At 43.9% G+C, this 14664-nt stretch overlaps 1 protein-coding gene across 4 annotated transcripts in view; it reads left to right on the plus strand.

The window, feature by feature from the left end:
- Nucleotides 1–14664, plus strand: part of LOC136428815 (uncharacterized) — a 32474-nt gene extending 17810 nt beyond the window's left edge. For 2 of the 4 annotated variants that reach the window (XM_066418578.1, XM_066418581.1), the window contains exons 2-7: nt 7192–7335; nt 9279–9528; nt 10213–10331; nt 10720–10812; nt 11228–11369; nt 11802–14664. In XM_066418578.1, the coding sequence (XP_066274675.1) occupies nt 7192–7335; nt 9279–9528; nt 10213–10331; nt 10720–10812; nt 11228–11369; nt 11802–12844 (1791 nt within the window). In that variant the 3' untranslated portion in view covers nt 12845–14664. Of the gene's footprint in view, nt 1–2327; nt 2465–7191; nt 7336–9278; nt 9529–10212; nt 10332–10719; nt 10813–11227; nt 11370–11801 lie in introns of those variants that run through there. The other 2 variants (XM_066418580.1, XM_066418579.1) reach the window with 2 other exon arrangements.

A 14664-nucleotide genomic window follows, 5' to 3' on the forward strand; every position in this document is an offset into this window, starting at 1 on the left:
GGTTGCTAATGATTGTGTTTCATTCTTTATTGAGAGATCTTTAGAAATTCTAATCATCGCCATGACAGTTCGTCTGGAACGAGGACAAAAGTCGGATGGCTTATTGGATGAACAACGTGTCATATGAGTGTGTTTTATAGATTCATTTTTGTGCGTTTTGATTTACAACTTTTACTACACAATACTGTATGAATGCGCCACAAACCTTGTGTATAAAATTGATGATTTGGCCATTTAGAGTGTCGTGTACTCAGACAGATATAGGGCACCGAACAGCGACGGTCGCTTCAGGCGCTGCTTTTGTGCGCGAAATTGACGTGCTTCATCGGTGCAATGGCGCCACTTGACAGTCAATTACAGATATGTTTTGTCCTCGTTTGTTGACTGTATCCGCCTAAGTAGGGCCTCTTCTTTTTTAGTAGCTCCGTAATTGACTAGTATGAGAGAGCGCGCGCGTGTGTGTGTTTGTGTGTGTGTGTGTGTGTGTGTGTGTGTGTGTGTGTGTGTGTGTGTGTGTGTGTGTGTGTGTGTGGCGTATTGTGCCGCGCGACGTTTCTACCAACGACGCCGGCGACTGGACACCAACGTTCGAACGCAACAGACCAGTACTCTACAAGCAAAGCTGAGACACCAGCTTGTTTTTGACGTCTTTTTAAGCGTTATTGTCGGGTTTCTGTACCATCAGGTTTTCATTTTGTCTGCCATCCAAACGGACAAAAATCAAACCTGACAAAATAGAAAACCTGAGAAAAGCGCATAAAAAGACGTCCCAAAAAACAAGCCGAAGCCTAACCTCTGCTTGGAGAGTTACAGATCCGGATAGCTTCAGGGGGAAGTGAGACAATATTTTTCTGTTCCGTCTTCACAGCTGACAGCCCTGACATGTCAACTGTGAATAAGTAGCCCTGGGAAAGGTGTTATGTGGCAATAAGATATCGGAAATGACAAAGTACATGGGCTAGAATTGACCAGCTTAGCGGCTAGATAACATAATTGTGTTCTATTTCCGATTCCCGTAGCTTGATATCCCAACTTCACGAAGGGTAAGCTGACAAAAGTGGGTGTTAGACAGGTGTAAGGTTCTGTGGTGGAAAGTCATAATGCTGAGGGGATTTGGGGTGGGATCCGAGCTAAGGACGAGATATTAGTAGTTCCCTTCCCACGGACACCTGTGTGAAGACAGGGGTTATTGCGGAGATGGCGGCTGTCTCAATTTTGTTATATCCGCCTTCTTCAGTTCTTGGAAGTGCTAGAAGATCACTAAAGGTAAATGAAGTGCACAGGAAGGATGTTTTTAGACGATTACTTTTGAAAAGAACCAACGAAATACATCAGTGGTACCAAAACATATTCAGTAGGATCATGAATGGCGCGTTTAATTAGTAAGAGAAAATTTACCAGAAGTTTTCCAATGGCTTCTGAATTGTGCCAATTGTTAACAAACAATCTCATATTAGTTATACATAGAAACGATATTGTCATTGGATTTGTACTGATTTGGTATAACAAACAATACTTAGCAATAATCATTAAGATAATGAGACAATGTAAGATCAGGATTAACTATTAATGTCATTGAAGAAAGGTTACATCACGATTTGCAGGCGTTATTTAGCAGGTATGTTTTGTTCGAAATTGGAATGATTTGAATTTGTCAGTTCCTGTGTTGCTAGAGGCAATGACTTGTAAAGGCTCCTGTCCCTCACCTCGCCAAAATGGGATGAGAATACCCCCAAGCAGACGTTGATTGGGAAAATTGTGACCTCCTTCTCATATACCCCGTTTTCTGACAGCCTGTCCCATCAACATGTATGGGCTGACTGTCAGAAAACGGGGTTTGTGACTTGAAGGTTACAATTCTTCCAATCAACCTCTGCTTGGAGAGCCACGGCGGGAACCGGTTTCTGCATCTTTAAGATAAAGACAGTCTTCTGGCAAACTTGTTTACATGTAGCCCTGGCACAGCTCTTAGAAATTCTCCTTAGACAAGACAATGATGGGTGTGTGTGGATCATCACAATCAGTCTGGTGTTACCCAGCTCGTACTCACTGTGTGTCGCGCCTTTGGGCGGTTTGACTGTCATGCCAGACAAACCAAAACTATCCAACACGCAGCACAAAATCGTAGCGCTCCTCGCTATGCAAGAGTTCTCACTTCCTGTCAAGAAGACATTTCTAAAAATCACATGATCTATCACCGTGTGCGGGACAACACTCATATTTTAGATAAAGAATGATAAAATGATAATTCATTTACCCTTCAGTCATGCTTGACCGGTATCTTGACCCGTAAGAAATAGGCAGTCCGACGAGTGCATCTAAGGAGTGTGGGAAGACACTAACACCGTCCGGCAGAATGTATACGTACTTCAGTTTGCTAAGACTCTTTTCAGCGGTAGTGCCTGCCAGTACACGACTACTGGTTGAGGAAGAGGTACGGCACAGCACACTGACGCTCTGAGGGGTTGGTGGTGTTCTCTTGTTTCATGTGCTGTTTGTTATGTTTACCATTGCACATTTTACATGTGTCTTTCCTTCGTCTATGTTAGCTACAAGACCGCTTGGACATAACGTTGAATTCATATAGTACTGTACATGTATCATTCCTTAAGTACGTTTCTTTCAATCGTTCTGAACACTGTGACGCTTTGGCGCTTTGAAACGTCTGAACTACAGATTTTGTTGTCGTCGTTGTTGATCGTCCGTGGTTGTTAACGTTGTGGTATATATATATATATATATATACCCAAGATTTTGTAACATTCTGGTGTATATACCTTAATTTAATATGTGCAGATACAGAGGAAAGTCAGTCCCTTGATCTTGGTAAGAAAAAAAACTAACTCTTAGTCTTCTTATGGTGGTTAAAGAACCTACCGCACTTATAGATACGTACACGCCATTGTTACTTTTAATAGCACACTTTTCAGTCGGGTCTTACGCAACATATAATGATAGTAACAGTTTCAAGGTTTGCTACACCTTGAGGCGTTTGCCGCCTCCGGTTATGTAATCAAACAACAACATGTCTTCGCTAGAACATTTTACATAATAGACTACGTTCTGCGTCTGACTTGCATTTGGTCCCATGAAGCCATGAGTTTTTTCCAGCATGTTTATTTACTCTCCAAGCAGAGGTTGCGTTCTGGCTGGTTTTTCATTAACGTGATTTCCGGCATTTCTGTCGGGCTTTCTTTTTGTCCCGTTTGTCCAGTGTGGGCTGGCGCATAGAGGGAGAAAACGGGACAAGATATAAAGCATAAAAACGTCAAAACACAGCCCAACCTCTGCTTGGAGAGTATGTTTATTAGCCATGGAGAGTGTTGTTTTTTGTTTTTGTTTTTTTGTTTTCTATGCATAGCCCCAGTCCTCAGCTTAGCAGCTGGGCTGTCAGTTATTACTTGACAGGACGCCGTCGTACAGCACTGAGGGGGGCGTTATTGGGTTGACCGACTACTACCCGACGGGGCTGAATCGCAAGGGTCTGTAGGCTGCCATTTTGGCGCCAAGGTGACCTCAATACGACAATTGCCCCAGGTGCGGCCATTGAACTGTATGATTATGAACCACTCACACCGGGAAGAACCCCTACTCTTTTCGATAAGTGTGGTGGGATCTTTAACGTGCTCGAGGTGTTTAGAAGATCACGCCGTGATTGATGGCCCTACACACGTCCCGACGCGGAAATGTTCACTGACCCGGATGTAAAGAGGAAAGGTGCGTGCTCCCCAGTGCAACGACCCCGGCGTTGGCTCCACAGAGGAAGTGTTTCACGCACCTGTATTTTATAGCGATGAAGGCTTGGTCTTTGTTGATGTTCACCTCATAAATCTTTAAGAACAAGAAGTCATTAATAAAGAAAATTGCTTCAGGGTTACGACAGGTTATTTTTTTTAAACGGTGATACACCTGTTCCTAAAGTAGACTATACCTCTGCAGGTGAAGTAACTTAATATGAGATAGAGTCGTTTGCACAGGCTAAAGCTCTCAAAATATACAGTCTGTGATGTCAGGATATACTCTTCTTTTGTCAAGCAGTACTGTCGCGTTTTTTTCTGTTTCTAGTATTTGTCAAATCCTGATCCATCACAACTGCACATGTATGAAGTACATGTCGCTCTTGACAGGTACTTTGCCTTCATGATGGTTTCATTTCTATCAGGATTGTATAGATTTGTTTCGGTTGAAGCTGCGTGAAATCGCTCAAGCCTTTAGTATAGGAAACTTTTAATCAACCTGACACAGTCGGGTAATTAACGTTCTGAATAATTCAGATGAAGTCAATGTGATTTTCGTTTCATCTAAAGTATGAAGCTCTCATTCTACCAAGGAGTTTAAGTGTGTGTCTTCGACTATTTCAAATACTCCCCTTCCATCCCAATTCTTTTCATATTCGAGGCTTGGCAGTAAGTTTCACTAGTATATGAGAGAAAGGAGGGTATTACTGGGTTTGATCGGAGACTTCAAACATCGCTATAAGGCCTGGGGGTACCTCCAGGCAGCAGCATTGGACCAACTCAAGCGCGCACAATTGGCTTTGTGTCTAGGCAATGGGTGACAGCATGTCGCCATCATTATCACAGCTATGTCTCTAATGTTCGCATTTTACACCGTTTTGCCACCTTTTATTGGGTCTCAATGACTCGGCGGCCATTGGACGGCCCGATCAGCGGCTCTTTGTTGCGGAGGGGTTTTTTTGTCGTCTGCGTGAGCTGAAGCTCGAATAATGGCTGAGGTCATTTGTCACAAAGATCATCTTCAACGAACAATGGAACAAAAGTCAATGCAAAGCGCAGGTAGAAGTCTCACAATGACGTTTACTCTCTGCAAATATACAACCCAGGGATCACAAACGTAGAAATCCCTAAGAATGTGTCCTTCCGAAACGTTTGTTGACAGAGTTTCCTAAGCTCGGCTCAAATCTCTTATCTGCCATCCCAGCGAAGTGTAACTCTCACATCCACATCCATTCAGACCACGGCCAGAATAATTACCATTCACCGGGATAACGGCACTTATCAATAACTGGAATTATGGCATTAAGTCAAATTGCTCATTTTATGCGGAAAACGTTGTTTGGGGCGGAGACAGCTTTTTTCTGCTTGGGTAGAAAGATGATAATTATGTCATTTGAAATGTGTTTCTTATTACTACACTTGACATCGAATGTAGATGTGATTGGGCAACTTTTACATAAGAGTAAGCCTTAGTTAATCTGTTGGCTACACCTATAGTAATGGGTACCACTGGTGTGTGAATGGAAAATTGGGATGTCGCTTGATCATTTCAAATCCTTCAAGAGACGTTATGACGCTGCGATTTTCATCGTACGATCGCAAACTGTAGTGACGTGACTTGTCGTGCACGTGTCTTGTTGGGATAGTCGTGCGTGTGTCGTACAAAATACAACTGTCTTGCTACCGATGAGGCTGTCTTGCTTACATCCTTGTCGGCGGTTGGGTCTGTCACGGCCTGCTTGAAAATCATTACTACATCAAAATCGTACGACGACCTAGGACGAATATCGTACGACGACCGCGTTCTTAGATTGTAAGACCACCATAGAAAAGCTAGTCTGCCAACATACAGACATTGGAATTAATAATAACTTTATTGCACAGCAATTGTACGAGGTACAAAGTATAGCATCTACTGGTACTTAACTACACTTCTATAAACAAGGCTAATCTACCTGATACACGGGTGGGATCATGAGCTTTTACAATCATTGGAAGACTTTCTAACGTCTAAACATTCTTTGATATATTTTCCTATGCATACAATGCAGTTATTCAAGTCCATACAGACATGTCGGGCTAACCTGCTCGCTCGGGCGCGTTTGAAGTTCATGACAGCTGTGTTTGGGGGACGGGAAATGACACGTTCCAGACACAACTTTGTTACCTCGTGGGTTCAAACTGGGAGACTGAGGGATTGTAAATCTTCCCTTGCATGCCTTCTTGCTTTGTTTCTACATGCTCACAAGAGGTATTCTCCTTGTAGAGGATTCCGTAGGGGGGCTAGTAGTGACTACATTTTTTTCGACCGCCTCCCTCCTGAAAAAAATCGAAAAGACGAATATCAATTATGGAATTATTTCGTTCTTTCGCCGATATCTCAAAACAACCAAAACCATACTATTTCATATTTTGTACCTAGCATAACTGATCAAATAAGCGTGGGTACTGGCTTCACAGTTCTATCAGACGAATTGTCTACAATAAGGTAATATCATGAGTTAGCCAGGGCATGTATGGAACAACTACGCGTAGATACTGGAATACATTGAATGAAGTTTACATATCATAACCAGTTGAACACATTAATTCTGCGCCAGCTGCAGGTGTTCAGACGCGTGCCCAAACCAACATTGACACCTGCTTTAGTTTATTTGTTTTGAACTTCCTTCCAAATAAAACTGACACGTCTTAGAAAAACGATGAAAATAAATAAACAATGACACCTGTGATAAAACGGAGAATAACGCGTATGTATTCAAAATGATATCTTTGAGGCCGTAGGGGCAGTGGGTTGTTATCCACTGAGTCTAGGGCACGGTATTTAAAAGCGGAGCCCAATCCTCCCCTTCCACCGTCTTTTACCTCTCCAACCGAAGTTAGGTACCCATTTTTAATTTTACACCTTGGTGGAGTGGAGAAAGTCGCGTAAAGTGCCTTTCCCAAGGACACAACGTCTAGCCAGGAATGTCAGAATTTGAACCCGTGAAACATCGATCTCGTTTCCGCCAGCTAGTCTAGCCACTCGACCATTCGATGTGACGTTTCGTGGATACCATAGTAGTAGTCCGTTGTATTCTGCTGCTGCAGTGGTCTTTCTTAAGGTCTCTCCACTGCATCCTATTCATCCCGAGCTTCCTTAGCTCCCGTAGTTTTCTTTCTGACCGCAACGGTCCTAGTCTTCTATCTTTGATGATATATATAACTTGATTGCACAACAACTGTACAAGGTACAAAGCATGGCATCCACTGGTACTTAACAGTTCTCACAGTTATAGAAGGCTATCTACCGGATACAAGAGTGTATAGTATGGGATCATGAGCTTTTACAATCATTGTAAGAAGTTCCAACGTCTAGACATTCTTTATCTTTGATGTAGTAGTAGTAGGAGGAGGAGGAGTAGTAGTAGTAGCAGTATGTATAACATAACTAACCCTGTATCTTACCGTCCAGGTGAGGCACGTGGGGACCGGAGGTGAGATGCCGCGGAAGGGCGGGAGTCTGGACGCGGCGGGACGGTACCTGGCGGAGTTCGGGCCGGCGGGGCAGGTGGGCGACAGGAGGGACTGGGACATCAACGACGCCTCGCTACCCGAGGTAAGCACAACGGAGAACTAGAAACGACTCTGATACCCTTTATTTTGGGTCTATCCCTTTATATTTTTATTACAAACAAAATAACAAAAGGAAATATAGTAACACAAGGAAATAAGAACTTCCAGAGATGCTGATAGTAAGGTAAGGACTGCGGAGAACTAGAAGGAACTCTTTGTCGATCTATCCCCCTTATTTAAAGGAATACCACGGATCCTTACAGAAATGGCTATAGAAATGAAAGAGCAATGCATCCAAGCAAACTAAAGTAGAAACACAAATCAATAGGAGTAGTAGATTTTAATGAAACTAAAAATCTTAGACAAATAAATGACCTGCAGGCTGATAACATTCTAACCGAGAATAACGGAAGAAAAACAGACAGAAAATGATTGAAACGATAGAAGAAGAAAAGACCGCTTAAACGCTGAAGGGAGAATCATGGATATCTAATTCCGGTGAACTTGACTTGAGCAACAATAGAATTTTCTAAAAAAACAGTCATGTTAAACCTTACAACAATCGTAGAGTCCCTCTGTCTACAGATTATACTTGACTATTCAGTAACAATAGAATTTTCTAGAGAAATATTCATCTTGAACCTTGCAACAACAACCGCAATTCAGTCCCTTTCGACAAGTTTGTCTGCAGTTTTCGCAGGATTTGTAGTATCATGCAGTATGTGAGTTGATTCTATCACTACACCGTCTATGGAACAAATCACAGCAGAACTCTACGTACTCTGTAATGGGCTAACAACTCTCCATAAGACCATACAATAAGAGACACAATAGCGGGTCCTTCCCGACACGTGTCCGTTGGTTGGTCTCACGTGCGGGTAGAAGTCAGGTGCGCCCCGACCATTGTCCGATCGCCCCACGCCTGGATCTGTCAGTTCCACATCAGCGGCTCGCCATCGTGTTTTGTGATGATTAGCCAAACTTTACGGGTGAACACTTTTAAGAATCATATGTTCTTTTGTCCCGCTTGTCAATCAAAGTAAGTTGCCTGGAAGAAATGCTGTGTTCTATGAGGCTGTTATAGGACAGGACATTTCTTACAACGGCAGTTTGATTTGATGGGGAAAATCAAACAAATGTTGATGGAAATGCTTGTGTAAGTTGGTCTAAGTAGATGTTGTTGTTTTTATGTCTGGGTAATGCAATATTGTATCTATGTTGAAGCCACAACTTTCCTTTTTTCTGTGGTGGCTGTAGTAGGTACATAGGTGAACAGGACACGATGTATGTAAAGATAGCCATCATCGATCAATATCATGTAGTTCTACCTTTCATGGTAATTCTTTTTTATGATTTATGGAAATAATTCATGGACATCGTCCGTTTTTTTTTTTAAATTAGGTACGAGGTGTAGTGTATAGAGCATTTCCAAAGAGCAATTTTGATTTATTTCATGGATCTGTCAGATCCCACTGAAATGACGTCTTTCGAAAGGGATGTAAACTGTGGGTCGCGTGTTCGAGGAGGTGCCTCGAGCACGTTAAAGGCAAACGGCTAGCAACCCCTCCCTGTAAAATATCAGCCTCCACGGGGCCCTCCTACAGGCGTATGGATCGTAGAATTCGGCAGAAAAAGGAATAATTAGCCAGTAGAGTCAGTCCACGGTGAAGATCACATTTCTCCCGCTTATGCTGCAAATGAAACCCTGGCAGATATTCTCCCAATAGCCGGTACCGGTGAAGTTAGTCTGGTAGAGACTAGTGAGATATAACCTGCTACTGAAACAGCAGGAAACTTGCTGCCACATGTGTCACTATGCTCTACAAGGGTCTAAAAGAACAACGTCGCTTCCCCTCCCTGTAAAAACTATACCCTGTTACTAAGACAGCAAGGAAGCTTACTGATCTATGTAGTAATAGGCACTACAGGAATCTGAACAAACGGACGATGTAGCATCCTAACGTCTTCTGTGTGTCTGTCCCCCAGGCTTGTCGTCTGGACCCGTTCCACGAGTGGCCCGACGGTAACGTCCGGCTGGTGTTCGACGCCAGCGACACGGACGCACGGAAGCACGTCAGCGGCTGGGCCATGCGCAACACCAACAACCACAACTGTCACATCCTGAAGAAGTCGTGTCTGGGAGTCCTGGTCTGTGCACTGCACTGCACGACTCCGGACGGCGGGAAAATACACATGCGACCCGCCATATGCGACAAAGCGAGGAAAAAGCAACTGGGTAAAGGCAAATCTGAAAATAACGATGAGATACAATTGTCCCTCTTTTTTCTATGAAAAGAAATTCATGAAAAAATGTTAGGAGTCTTCTAGGCAGAATTAAAAGTAGAAATAAACATTATTACTTATATCTGTGTAGATACATACAAAGAAATGCGTGATCTGTGAGTTCTGCACTGGCTTTTGAACACTGCAGATGTCACTCCTTATAAATCTACTAGGGGGCGTGGTTTCATAGTGAACATCCTATAGCTGAGCAGCTCATCTGGGTCGGAGCTATAATATCTTACCAATTCATTGAGCAAAAGCAATTGTTAATTTTAATTTCTTAACACATTCAAGTGTTCATATTCTATTGTGAACTCGCTTCCGAAAATCTAGACACGAGTAAACGTGGTGTAATATAAGCATTTGATGATGTCAAAATACAGTATGCTGAGCACCGCTAGGTGGCATATTTCCCACATTCGCGGAAACCGACACACAGTAGCTTGAAAATTATTGGCAGAAAGATAAAATTCAACTAGAACTCATTGTGTTACGGGCGGCTCGCTTGAAAGCCGTGCATTATCAGGAAGCATGTAGGGAAGTACCAGTAGCTAGTTTAAAAGGTAAAGCCTTTATTTTAAGACCGTAGGTGTAATAAACAGTGCAATAAAGGTCTTCATTAATTATATTTCCCCAGGTAAGCAGTGCCCTAACGGATCGTGCCAGGGCCGCCTGGAGCTGATGCCGTGCCGCGGACACTGCGGTTATCCCGTCACGCACTTCTGGCGCCAGGAGAGCAACGTCATCTTCTTCCAGGTGACTGACCTCATCCTAGCTCTCCATCACATGGAGCTGTTTTGACTTTAACGAGTAGTAGACACGAGGTGACGTCTCGCAGGGAGTCAAGTAGACACCGTCGTCTGTTTGTGTGTTTGTTTGCTTGCATTGCATACCCGGTACACCGCCCCAAGGCGTAACACACCAGGTTTGTACTGAAGAGTAAAAGCTGCATATCCGGACAGATTTGTTTAATCCTCCCACACCAGGAATGACCCCTACTCTTTTCGATAAGTGTGGTGGGTTCTTCTACTTGCTAGAGCTGTGGCTCTCCTCAAACACGGGATTTTGTTGTCGTTGATTATGCATGTTTGTTTGCGAATATGTTGACCATGTATCAAATTGACTTATGTTCTTTAAATTTCAGGCCAAAGGAACACACGACCACCCTAGGCCGGAGCCCAAGGCGTCAGCAGAGGCCAGAAGGAACTTGTCTGGAAGGAGATACTCTATCGCAAAGGTACACACAATAGCCACGTCTTACAGATTACAGCCATGTACCATGCCTATGAATTGTTGTACAGTTAGCTGTTGCTTGTTTCCACTAGTATGTTTGCGGGCCATTGTGGGTCGACAAACTCATTGTCAGTCTTTTGTGTCAAACTTGCATACTTACCACCATCAGAGGCAAACGTCGTCGATAAGATAATTGGGTGACTGGCTGAATAAAAGTCCTAAACGGGAACTATGCAGACGACTACGGTGCAAAAGATGTCGGTTGGCAGAGGAATGAATCCACTTAACCTTATACTGTTGTAATAGAATAATATAATAGATTAAGTTATAAAATAATAGAATAGGTCATATAATACTATTTTCTTTGCCATTTGATCCTTCGTTTGTCACTCAAGTCTTGATCATTTCCCCCACTTCAGCAGGGGAGGAGTGACTGTCTGTACGAAGGCACGCAGGCGCAGTACGTCGGTGAGGGGACGCTGAAGAGGAGCCGGGCGAAGATGATGTCCACCCTGTGGGACCCGAGCCCGCTCAAGAAGATGTGCTTAGATCCGTTCACAGGTAAACTTGAACTACTGGAACCAAACTCTTAAGAAGTAGTTGATCATTGTTTAGTCTCTTTGCGTTGTTGCTTGGCAATATCTATGTAAATGTGACAATACTTTACCTTTGGGACCGCATTTGTAACACTGCGGCAGCGACACCTAGCTGCAGTGCGATTTAGAAGCAGTCTTTATTGTCGTGAGGACGGTGACAGACGGTCACCGAAACGTCGGCTGTAAATAAAGAACTTTCAATTCATTTCTTTCAGTCTATATTCTACAGACTAGGTTTATACAAGAACTTTATATAGGAATGTCCTTGGTTTATTCAAACATAGAAAGATAAACAACTGTTATGGCAGCGAATGAGAGTAGTTATTTCACTTTGCTCCATGTACACCAATTGAGGTTAATCATTCATCTTAATCATATTTCCCTTCTTTCCTCTTAGATAAGACGCGGAGCATCATCGCAGAGGACCAGTTCTATCTCCAACCTCACTGTTTATTGGCTGACGGGAAGATGAAGGATCACGTGACCCATGGCGTCACCGAGCCTTACTGCAGCGCGTCTACGTCACCGGTCCTGTACGGTCGCCACAAGCGGGAAGAATGGGCCGTGCAGAAATGTCCAGGGGGCGCCATCTGGGAAAACAAGCCCAGCAACAACTACGGCCATGGTGGTAGCACCGACGCGGAAGTATGCAGTTCGAATTCTCCCGTCGCCATGACGACGTGCTCGCAAGACCAGCGCCCGGTGGACGCCATGGCGAACTCCTCCCCGGACGGTTCGTGGGGTCAGCACTCCCCCTACCCGGCGCACGGGAGCGGTGGCGGGAACGCGCTGTCCGTCTACTCCAACGTCCACGTCCATCAGCAGTCCTTCCTGGTCCGGTCCGAGACCATCATCGTCACCAACAACAACGCCTCCTCCTCCTCCAACGGAGCCGCGTACCCCGTGGAGAAATGGGCGGTGGTGGACGGGCACGGCTCCGACGGCGACTCTGCGGACGGCGTCGTCAGACACAGCGGGACAGCTCGGTCCTCCTTCCCGAACAATATGAGCCCTTCCAACGCGGTGACCTTTGACTATCCTCATGGAGACAGTTGCCATGACAACCAAACGTCCACAGATCTCCACCGCGAAAGATCTCTCCCCAGCATCGGCTGCTTCATCCCCGAGACATCTCCCGGCACGGCAGCCAATCACGGACAGTCCCCGACGCATGCGCGGTACGAACAAGCAGCCTCCTTCCCCCAGGGTAGCAAACCCGAAGGCTCGCCCTTCTCAGGGGAAACAAGATGGCTGCCGTGTGGACGGGACGCGGCCAAGTCGGACCCCATCCCCGTCCCCTCTGTGTACCAGAGCTGTCGGTACGCCAACTCCCCCAGCGCCCTCGTCATGGCCACCACGTCCGGCCCGGGCCACTTCGCCACCGAGTTGCCACCGAGCGGTTACACGACCTGCGCATCAACGGCGCTGTCTTGTGTTTAAAGAGGTTTTAAAAATTCGTCCTACTTTTGTACAGACTATTTGTATCGACAGCCGAGTATATTTTGTTCATGATATATTTTGTTTGTTGTCACTTAAGGATATAGCGGAACGTCTCTGTTGAGACATGTCGACTATAAACCTTTCCTAGTTAAGAGATGGAAATCGTAGATAACACATCGTCCGAGTTGTGAATGCCACTTTTCATTCAGAATTTTATTTTTTTATCGTAATCGGTCAATGTCGCAGTTTTGCCGACACTAGAACAATTGTCTATTTCTACATCTTTAATTCTACCAACATCTCCTCGCGTTAGAACACCCTGTAGCAGATCATAATTCTAGAGTAGCACCTCCTTTCACAATATTTTTCAGGGATTTTCGAGTCAGTTTCAATCCATCTCGCTGTCAATCATACACACCGGCGACACGCCAAAAACACCCAAAGGTCAGCTGCGACCGACCTTATTGTTCAATCACCAGAAAAAAAGAATCGCTCACAAAACTCCCCAACAAAGGGGCGACATCCTGACAACTACCCAGGGATCCTACAACCAATTATCCCTGTGCCATTTCCGTCGAAATGTCCGCCATGTTCTTGTGAGGGTTTCTGGCGCAGTGGGACTCATTACAACTCGGCGCCGACATGGAACAAATCCCGCGTGCCGCCTTTGGTGCAAGAATAACAAGAGCTACATGCTGTATTGTGCAGGTATACCCCTGGGTTCCTCCCTCTGCACGTGTTTTACAGATAGATCAAACCGTTGTCAGGCAGGGGAGATAATCAATGAAAGCTCCTGAGTGCCTTGCGTTAAGTGCGTGGGTTTATGACCCATTTTATGGTGGGCTATGATGTATAAATCTTTCAAGCCTCACGGATTAGAAAAAAACATTTGTTCACCATGAAACGATGTCTGTTCTTACAAATCGGGAGATGTTGTCATCTGTACTGTAAAAACGTTGATGATTGTGAAACAAATGATTAGATACTTTTACAACAATTTGCAATATTTTCAATTTAAGATGATATACAAAAAGTCCCTTTGTCGTGGACACATTTTTGATATTTTATACAAAATCTTTGTCTTGTACTTTCTATCTAGTGTTATTTATACAAAAAACAAGTAATTTACATGTTGTATTTATTTTTATTGTAACCATGACGACATGGTTGGCAGATGCTGACAGAAAATGTACGATCTGAACTGAGACAAAAGAGAAATGTTTGTATATATTGTTACATAAACTTGTAAGATGCCTTACTTATATATATCGATCCTCACGTATTGTTCATGTACAGCGAGTGCAATTCGTACACTCAGTCAACATTAGCATCCTGTCAAATGAATCATATATTTCTAACTTAATTTATAATTCATTAACCATTACCTTGCATGATTGATGTCCACTTTGTTCATAGTCATAGATCACGAACATACACAGGAGAAAACATGCAGACACTTGATTTTTTTACATGACATTATGCTTAGTATCATTCGCGAGTCACTGTGCATGGAAGTGAGGTACCGAAGTGACCTGTAGCTTTTGTAAATGTGGCAGTATCTCTTTTCCCTTGTTGCTAAGTAGTGTCCTGAGCTTGTTATCTTACTGTTCATCGTGTATCACTGTACTATACTATTGTAGGATAATAGTGCATGTACAGTTCTAGCTAGTGCAATGAATCCTTTGTTTTAAAGAGGTGCATCCTTACGCTGTTAGCTTTATGTTTAGACTTATGTCTGTGGAGCAGAAAATGAGTATTGTACATGGTGTTGTAGTAACTTTACAGGGACCAAACGTCATTAAAGTCTATAGTTCACACGA

This window comes from Branchiostoma lanceolatum, chromosome 2 (genome assembly GCF_035083965.1).
Source record: "Branchiostoma lanceolatum isolate klBraLanc5 chromosome 2, klBraLanc5.hap2, whole genome shotgun sequence".
Lineage (NCBI taxonomy): Eukaryota > Metazoa > Chordata > Leptocardii > Amphioxiformes > Branchiostomatidae > Branchiostoma > Branchiostoma lanceolatum.